The sequence below is a fragment of the Chenopodium album genome, chromosome 4 (assembly GCF_948465745.1).
Source record: "Chenopodium album chromosome 4, dcCheAlbu1.1, whole genome shotgun sequence".
NCBI classification, from domain to species: Eukaryota; Viridiplantae; Streptophyta; class Magnoliopsida; order Caryophyllales; family Amaranthaceae; genus Chenopodium; species Chenopodium album.
The window spans coordinates 16,056,292-16,066,087 of NC_137837.1; the positions used below are offsets into that span (position 1 = coordinate 16,056,292).

At 34.9% G+C, this 9,796-nt stretch overlaps 2 protein-coding genes across 4 annotated transcripts; both read right to left on the minus strand.

Annotated features, from left to right (window-relative positions):
• Positions 1–1,372: 1,372 nt before the first annotated feature.
• LOC145626763 (B3 domain-containing protein Os11g0197600-like) lies at positions 1,373–3,498 on the minus strand. Of its 2 annotated transcripts, none has more exons than XM_081679238.1 (5): positions 2,937–3,498; positions 2,722–2,850; positions 2,457–2,627; positions 2,063–2,223; positions 1,373–1,987 (listed from the first exon to the last, which is right to left on the minus strand). In XM_081679238.1, the coding sequence occupies exons 1-5, from the start codon at positions 3,475–3,477 to the stop codon at positions 1,706–1,708; spliced, it is 1,284 nt and encodes a 427-aa protein (XP_081535364.1). In that variant the 5' UTR covers positions 3,478–3,498; the 3' UTR covers positions 1,373–1,705. The 2 variants fall into 2 exon arrangements, with proteins under 2 accessions (XP_081535364.1, XP_081535363.1); XM_081679237.1 differs by having other exon boundaries at positions 2,722–2,853.
• Positions 3,499–5,674: 2,176 nt separating this feature from the next.
• Positions 5,675–9,796, minus strand: LOC145626764 (uncharacterized). 2 transcript variants are annotated; one of them, XM_081679240.1, is made up of 10 exons: positions 9,567–9,796; positions 9,312–9,450; positions 7,960–8,506; positions 7,741–7,866; positions 7,459–7,584; positions 7,243–7,371; positions 7,031–7,159; positions 6,746–6,940; positions 6,246–6,397; positions 5,675–6,156 (listed from the first exon to the last, which is right to left on the minus strand). In XM_081679240.1, exons 2-10 carry the CDS (start codon positions 9,426–9,428, stop codon positions 5,872–5,874), a joined length of 1,806 nt encoding a protein of 601 aa, XP_081535366.1. In that variant the 5' UTR covers positions 9,429–9,450; positions 9,567–9,796; the 3' UTR covers positions 5,675–5,871. The 2 variants fall into 2 exon arrangements, with proteins under 2 accessions (XP_081535366.1, XP_081535367.1); XM_081679241.1 differs by having other exon boundaries at positions 5,677–6,156; positions 6,746–6,931; positions 9,567–9,794.

Below are 9,796 nucleotides of genomic sequence, written 5' to 3' on the forward strand. Positions count from 1 at the left end.
TTTAAAAAGCATACCTATATATGAAAATAATTAATCCAAGTAACAAGTCGTACATTGAACGGGCCAAAATGCTAGGGTTTTTTTTTTTTTTTTTTTTTTTTTTAATATATGGAGCAATAAACCTATCAAAAATCTTTAAATGACTTGATCTTTATTGACATCTTAACCCATTGATTGTAACTTGAATTTATATTTGACTTTGAGTAATTATATTAGTTTTATATTGAAAATCTCAACACTAACTTGAATACTTGATTATTTATAAAATAATAAAACTCTAATTGACTCTCTTATATATATAAATGGGTAAAAAGACTTGCCCCAAACCCGCTTGATTCATGTCTAACTCATATCATGTTGTCATGTCAGATTAACTTTTGATGACTTTAGATATCGAAACTAGTGAGTCATAATTATTTGGACACGGCTTAATGAGTCGTACACATGGTAAACAATTAATTTGTATCTTGTAGGAGGCGTTCTAAACGGCTAACAATGATCAACTTATTTACGAAATTGCCATGCTATAAATCATCAAATCAATAGCCAAGATCCTTTTAGACTTCGTTTATACTCTTATTCCATCTACAAAGCTTTTTAAATCCATCTGAACAAAAAGCTATTACTGAAATCACTCTGAGCAAGATTTCTGGAATCTAGGCCACAATATGCATGTTTATTGCACTGTAACAACAAAGGGCTAGATAAAGTCATAATATTTTCCCATAAGTTTAAGCTCAATACATTTATACATGCAAAGTTGGATGTATAACATCCACATACAGCTGATATGAGTACAAAGAAAGATCTTACACCAGCTTCTTGTCTGCATATAAATCTGAGATGCTCATTTGATCGTCAAATCTTTCTGCTATAGTCGTATTCTTACTTGAGTTTGTTGCGAAGAGTGAAACAAACCTTTGGAAATCGATAAACCTTATAGATTTAGTAGTAGTTCAAGATTACACCTTACCATATCACCAAGACAAAGTTGACAGGCAAATCAACAAACTTATGAATGGTTAAAGACGAGTATACATATATGTGACCATGTGGAAACAGGGAGAGGTGGAGAGGGGTGGATGAACACCTTCTTCCCTCTCCCTTTACATTCGATAACAGATTGAAAAATCTTGCGCAAATACACTTCCTTCTCAAGTTCTTATGGCCATGAAATTTTAGTCACTACAATACAAAGTTATCTTTAAATATAACAAGAAATACAGTTGCTTAAACTGTCCATATATTCACATTTTAGATATCAAACAAGGTGCAAAGTAGAGTCAGCTAGAAATGCAGTATTCTCCATCTCTTTCACATACTGATGATTCTCAGGCACTGAATCTGCACATTTCCGCGCGGGGGGGGGGGGGGGGGGGGGGGGGAGGGGATCACCAAGAAAGGCAGCAAACTATGAGCATGAATTTGTGCTATACTTAGAGACAACCTTGACAGATAACACTACTGCAGGCAAGAGACATCGATTGGTTAGAGCATTACGAGGATTTTTTACAGGACTCAGACCGTGACAATCTAAACACAGCATACATGGACTGCACCTTGTCAGTCAGACTTAAAATAGCTGAGAGTAACTCTGCTACTTGTACTAAAAGTTACAGAGTACCAATCTGTAACACCTTTGTTAAGAGTAACATTCACCATAAGATTATAGACTCCACTATACCACCATATAAGCACTATTAATCTAGGAAAGTATGGGTGGCAGAGGCATAATGGTAGAGCCAACTCTGAATATGTCAACATTAATCACCATAGCTGCCTCATCTTTCTTGTCAATTGGTGTAAAGACCAACACATCAAACTCCGCCAAGAAATTCTCAAGAGCAAACTTTTTCCACCCTGGACCGAGCCCTTGACCTTTGCCATAGGAATAATAAGTAGTGAGCCATGTTTTCTCCCCAACATGGAGAACGACTTCTTGGTTATGGCGAAGGGAATGCTTGTGTAGCCACTCCACAGGAACATTCTGCAAAAGAGAATTAGTGGTATATCATGTTTTTTAATGCATTCGAAAGATAGTGTCTCTAATAATAATCATTACCAAGAAAAATCTCTTGTAAACGCAGCTAGGTCGCATTATTGCAATGAAACTATGTTCAGTCATGTTTTGATTCGCCCTTTGAAAAACTGCTTGTTTCTCCATTTCAGTAACTGGCCTTTTATTTGGGATGTAATCCTTGCAGGATGTTTTTCCAGCAGAAGCTGTTTTCAAGAATAATGAGAAGGTTAAGCTTAAACAACCAGATTTTTGAGACATATCAGCATCATTTATCACCAACACTCAATCGTAATCGAACTAAGGTATTTCAAGTAAAATATACTTTCATCCTCCGTCTTCATAGAGTGAAGATAGATACCAAGCAGACAACAATAGTTGTTTGATCCAGGCATCAACTACAGGAATAGAGGATTACCGCTTTAAAATACCAGCTCACCTGGGGAATTAGGAAGCGCCTGCTTCTTTGGTCCGCCTCTTTTCCTATGAGATTTGTGACATTGATCATCTCCCTCCGGGAAACAATCTCTATAATCAGGTCTGATCACCACAGGCCTTGAAATCTGATTCAGTTCCTTGAAAGTTCCACTGCTTCCACTCGGACCCATTTCTTCCAAATCATTTATGCAACCAATAGTAACATGTCAATCCTCAATACATATTTTATATAATATTATGGTATTTCAAGAAGACAGATTGCGTACCTGCTTTATCCTTGAATATATTAGAACAATCTACAACTGGAGTACATTCACCGTTTTCAAGGGTGGTCATCTCCTCCCTTAATATCTGACTTAGTTCCTCAAAAGTGCCATTTCTACTAATCCCCTTTTCTGCTAAAATCATGTACACAAAAATTCATGTTAACCATAAAAACATAAATTAGTTCCTCGAAGACAATCTGCATAACAAAGCTGACCAGATAAGGCCTTTAATTTGTGAGAATGATCTATGACCCGGAAATTTTCTTCATTTTCAAAGGCGCTATAGTCCCTCTTTGAAATCGGCCTAGATTCAAATGCTGCATCATTTCCACTTGGTGATGGAGTTGGAGTTTTCACCTTTTCTCCTGAGCAAACCACCCCTTCATTATCTTTCTTTGATACAAGAAAGGCAGAATATTCTTCACCATCATCCTCAATAACCTCAGTGCTCGAAGCCTTTCTTGTAGTTTTCTTTTCTATACCTCCAAGGTCAGCCTTAGGATGCATACATTTATTAACAAAATAAGCTGACTCTCTCTCACAAGAACTCCCTTGGTCAAAGATTAAGACTTCAAAAGTCAAGTTGCTCTTGTATTTGAACATCAAGAGGTTGTTTTCCTTTAGATCATTAACTTTCACAAAATCTTTCCATTCATTCCCAACAAAGAGAACATAATTGGATTTCAGAAGCTCTATATCCCACAGAACACCACTCGGGCCTTTTACAGGCACTTTATCTGGCAACTGATCTTTCATGTTTACAGCGAATTTCTGAGGTAGTACCTGTTTGATCACGTAACATTCAGCTAGCTATGTGGTAAATTATGTTCGAGCTCAAGATCTTCAAAGGTAAACTTATAACATTTGAAACCAGATTTAAATACATAAAACAATCACAGAAGATTCACAATGATCCTCAAGAACCTCAACTCCTAGTGTCACACATTTTTAAGGTCAAATGTGCTGCAGATTGTTCGTGGACGGATTCAGATTAATACACTTGAAAGATTGTAAAAGGCTCAATTACTTGAGTTTAAGACTTCGAAAAGTGAATAAGTAACAAATAACAACTAAAAGTTCCCCACACAAAATAACAAAACATGTATATACACAACAATACAGCATTATTAATACTTCGTATCTTTTTATTAGTACAGTATATTCACAATTAAAATTTTCCCCAAGTATCAATCTCTAACCACAGAGATTTTTCATATAAAACAAATCTCATAATATCTCATCCTCGCCATGAACAAAAACATTAAAATTCCTCTTCAGTTTAAAAAAAAAAAAAAAAAAAAAAAGAAAAAAAAAAAAAAAAACTGAAATTAGCCATTTTGACTATACATTTTTCCCTAAGTTGCTAATTTTTTTTTGGTGTTCCACCCGGTTCACCCTTAGGGCTAATCTGGATTCGGGGATAAATTCTGGGTGGTTAGATTCCATTTCCCTCCCAATTGTTGTTGTGGGATCAAACACAACTACACAAGACCTCCCTACCAAGTGTAATCTCAATCACCATTACACCAACATCATCCAATTGGTCCTGAGCTACTAAATTATAATTGCATGGATTCTGTTTTTATTTTATTTCATTTCCATATGTTTTTAATACCATTTAAAAGATGAATAAAATTAATTACTACAAAAACCACTTGCAAATAAAACAGCATTAAAAATAATTAAATACTAAAATGAACTTACAAGATGATGATGGAAGTTTGGGGGTAAGGTAAGATAGAAATGCATGGAGTTGAAATGTTTCCAATACATTTCCTCTTCCCATGTCCTGCATTTCTTACACCCTGAAATTTCCTCCATTTTTTTTCCGAAGATCGAAACTTTGCAACAGAAAATGAGTTCCTAAACACAGAAAAGAAACAATCAGCCATGAAAACTAACACACAAAGGAAAAAGAGGAGAGAGAGAATTACCCAGTAGAAGTGTAGAATGTGTGATGACAGGTAAGAAAAACCCACTGAATTGTGCTAAATTGGGTTTAAAACCAAGGATGTGTATCATGCATTAATTAAGGTCATGAATTCATGATTGAACATCTTTCGGACAGGGAATGAGCATACGACCATTATAAATTTATGATACAGCTACAAGGTGGGCATATGGGTCGTTTGGTTCGATCGACTCTATTATTGTCATGTCATGTTCGGGTGAAAATCGTTCGATTTTAGCTTGGGTCGAGTAGATTTAGGTTGCAATACTTAAAAATTTATTGTTGAATGTCAAGTTAGCTTATCATGAAAATAGAGCAATTTGCCAATTTAGGTATGCTTAATGTCGGGTTGTGACAATTTTGCTCAACTAATTTCAAATATGAATTAGATCATGTGGGACGGGTTTATGTATTTATATTGTGGCGAGAAAAATACAAGTTTATCAATATGATAAACAAAATTGTAAATAAATCAACAACTTTTATTTTGTTTATCAAATGGCAAAATTGTAAATAAATCAACAACTTTTATTGAATATGGTCTCACTGTTGTTGATATATTTACGAATATGCCATGATGACTAGGCATTTATGTTAGGCATTTATGTTGTTTTATTTACCATTTTTGCCATTTGATAAACAAATTTTGTTTATCAAATTGATTAATTGAGACTTTCTCGTGGCGAAGCCAAGAAATGGGGATTGTCATAGCACGGTGTAAGGTATAATGAGACTAGGTGCACACACTTTGGAATATTGAAAGTATAAACTCGTATTTGAAATCAATTGCCACCTCACTGATTCAAATTAAAGTATTACTGTAACTTTGTGAATAAGTGGCAGAGGGAGTATCAAATAACTAGGGGAAACAATTTCTCTTATGTGTAATACTCGAAATACAATCCTTGGACCTTAAGAAGGCTTAATTACCTTAAAGCACCATTGTTATTGGTATTTAAGAACAAATTTTGAAGGATTTGTCATGCATATAACAGGTTATTAAGATTGCAACTAAGAAATCTGACAGTTAATAATTCATACTACCATCTGTTCTTCTGATACATACACTAGGGAGTCTTTTGAGCCAGAGTTACATTCACAAGAAATTGCGATTTTATTATATCAAAATACGCTCATGAGACGAGGCACACACTTTGTACTTTCGACCAAAAAAGAAAATAACTTAAACTAATATTAGCCTAAGAACTAATGGGGAGAGGAGGAATGGTGCTTGGGATCACTCTAAATATGTCAACATCTATCACAACAAGTGCCTCGTCTTTCTGGCTACCCAGCTGAAATACCAAAACATCAAACTCCTCCAAGAAATTCTCAAGCGCAAATTTCTTCCACCCAGTAGAAATCCCTCTATTTTTGCAGCCATAATTAACTATTGAAGCATGCCATGAATTCTCCCCTACACGAAGAATGACTTCTTGTTTGTGGCGAAATAGATTCTTGAACTGCCACTCAGCAGGAATTTGCTGCCAAAAAAAAAAAAAAAAAGGATCTGTTAAACATATTTCTGACATATACTACAATGTGGAAAGATCAAGTTGCAAATAATCAGTACCAAGAAGAACCTCCTGTAAACACAAGTAGGTCGCATTATTGCAGTGAAACTATTTTCAGTCTGTTTTTGATTTGCCCTTCGCAAAGCATCATTTTTTTCTTCTTCAGTCACTGGCCTTCTATTTGATATGTACTCCTTTGAGAAACTCTTTCCTGAAAAGATTTCCAAGCACGATAAGAAGGTGTAGTTTGAACGCAAGCCAAATTTCAGAAAAACCAGTATCATCTACAATCTATTAAAACATCTATCAACTCATTCAAGAGTAATAAGATTTGATCAAGTACGGAGTACATAACATCAAACAGAGCAAGGCCCTAACTTTATTCACCTCATTCATCCCTATGCAAGGGGTTTTTTATTTATTTATTTATTTATTTTTTATAAATAATCTGTTAGAAAGCGACAATTTATAAGCTATAAGAAATGATAGAAAACAATAATATATAATATATTGAGCAGCACATCAACCAGGCAAAATTTCCACAAGATGAGAGGATTACCTCTTTTGAGCCCTGATTTCTTTGAAGATGTAGGAACTTGCTTCTTTGGTTGCCCTCTTTTTCCACGAGATTTGCAAGAATGATCTCTCTCAGGGGAACTTTCTCTATAATCAGATGTGACCAACGGCCCCCACACTGAAATAGGAATGGCATCCTTGGGTATACTTCTTCCATTTGGCTCCTTTTCTGCCAATTCTTACATAAAATCAATAATAATGAGTCAAGTTTCAAATATTTACATACAAACGTCTTAGTGTTCCAGCTTACAGGGAGACAAAAGGTTACCTGCTTGACCCTCGAAATCAGGAGAACAATCTGCAACTGGTGAAATCTCACTATTTTCAGGGGTGATAAGCTCCTCCTGTAAAGTCTGACTTCGATCCTTGGAAGTGTCATTTCTGTTAAGCCTATTTTCTGCCATATCATGTAAATTAAGTCATCAATTTTACCAACAAGTAAATTAGCTTCTTGAAGAAAATCTGCTAAGCAATACTGACCAGATGGTGCTTTCTCTGAGTAAAAATTGTCTGTGACCCGGAGACCATCTCCATTTTCCATGGTAAGCAAGTACTTCACTTTAGTCTGACTCGGATCAATTGCAGTAACATTTTTACGCAGTGGATTTTCTGCCATATCATGTTCATACAAGTGTAAGTAATACAGATAATTACAGAATTTATGAGAGATAGCTTTTCATTTCAATAATTAGATACCAGAGTGGGCCTTCAATATGTGAGAATGATCTGCAGCTAGAGAATTTTTTCCATTTTCGGGGGTGGTCAGGTCCTTTGCATTCTGAGTCAATTCATCGACACTGCCTTTTCCATTTGACTTCTTTCCTGCCAAATGAAGTACACAGAAATAAATAAATCAATCAATCAATCAATCAATCAATCAAAGCCTTAATCCCAAAAGTGGGGTCGGCTAACAGAAATAAATAAATGTTTCCTATTAATAAATAACTCAGCTTCTAGTCTCAAGAAGATCATACTTACTAGACTTAGTCAGAACTTTTTGATAATGATCTTTCTCAGGTAGAATTCTTCCATTTTCAGAGGTAATCCCGTCTTGGTTTGAAATCTGATTCGGTTCCTTGAGATTTTCATTTATGATTGACTTCCCTGACAAGTCATGTACAAGAAGTAACACAATAAATCGCCATACTTAGATGAAACATGTTTTCATTTCAGACATTAAAGTATTAGAATGGTTACCATATTTGATTTTTTTATCACTTGGTGGATTGAGGGGCGGTACTACCCTTCTTAATCTGCCTTTAGGTCTTGCAGCTGCACAAAGCACACGTTTTTTTGAAGTTGGAGCAGCATTCAACTTTTCTCTCGAGCGAACCACTTCTTCACCATCTTTCTTGGACTTCTTTGTAACAGCAAAAGCAGGACCTTCATCATCATTATCCTCAATCTTGTCGCTGGAAGCCTCACTAGCAGTCCTCTTTTTTTGGTCTTCGAGGTTAGACTCAATAAGCCTATGTTTCTTAACAAAATAGGCTGATTCCTTCTCACAAGAACTCCTTTCATCAAAGATTAAAACTTCAAAGCTTGAGCTCCGCTTGTAATTGAACACCAAGATGCAATTTTCATTCAGATCATTAACTTTCACAAAGTCTTTCCATCCATTTCCAACAAATAAAAGATCATCAGATTTCAGCAATTCTATCTCCCACAAAGCGCCACTTGGGCCTTTCAGAGACACTTTTTCTGGTAAAGCATTCATGTGTGCAGCAAATTTCTCAGGCAGTACCTATTCATAATGGTCATGATTAAACTAAGATCAATATGCAGTCAAAGACTCTCAAAAGAAACAAAATCTTAATATTTTCCAAGATAAACTTGTAACAACCAACAATTAGGCTACAATGTATACACAACAGTTAAGCATACATCATACAATAAGTCATAAAAATTAGGCTAAATGTATAGACAACATCTAACCACATAAAACCCCTCTGAAAAAACTTAGCACAACAATCCATAAGCGTCTCACAGTAATCTCTATTCAAGTAAATCACAACCGTGACACCCATTCGTAATTTCGATACTTCCATACGACGTAAGTAGCATCAAGTAATTCCTCGCTCAAGGGTTTTCATAATCTATGAGAGTACTTACAATTTCTAGCACATGAACAGGAAATTATAACAACAATTGGCACAGATTCCTTTTATAATCTAGATAATTTTAAAGATTTACATCAAATTACAATGTCATGACCAACTTTCTACTGTAAACACTTATCTAGTCTCGGAATTGGGATAAATCAACAACACACATTGTATGAATGCACAATAACAAACACTTTGCAGCTTTTAAAGAACATCAATCCCTCTATAACTGTTTGATTTAATCATCGCAATTGTAGTTCAAGTTACACTATCAACACGCCTATTAATCACAGAATGAGGAGCAGTAAAATCAAATTTTTTTTATTAGGGAAAAAAACTTGAAATCTTTAACAAGGGAATGGGGTGAATTTCCATAAAATAAAAAATTAAATTAAAAAATACCCAACAAAAAAATAAAAAAATAAATAAAATTGAAGAACTTACAAGATGATCATGGAAGTCTGAAGTTAAGGTCAGACAAAAATGTACAGAATTAAAATGTTTCCAATACATCTCTTCTTCCCATGTATTGCAACAATTACACTCTGGATTTTCCTCCATTTTTTCCCAGAAATTTTCCTTCCTATTTAATCAAAAATCAAACAATTAAAACAAAAATAGAAAGAAAAAAAAAATACACAACAAATGTGTAATCAACCCAAATCAAAGTGAAAAAAAAAAAGGGAAAGAGTGAATTACCCACTAAAAAATATTAAAAACCCAGATGAAAATTGATGAAGGAAAGAAAACCCCACATAAAAATTGAAGGAATGAGGGTAAAATTGAGTTGGGAATGTATGATTTTAGGAGAGTAGGGATTTGAGATCAATGGAAAACGTTACTTGATGATGTCCTTATTTTTAGCAGGTTACTGGTTTTGTCTATTTGTGGTTGTAACAATGTATTCCGTAACATGCATTAAAGCCTTC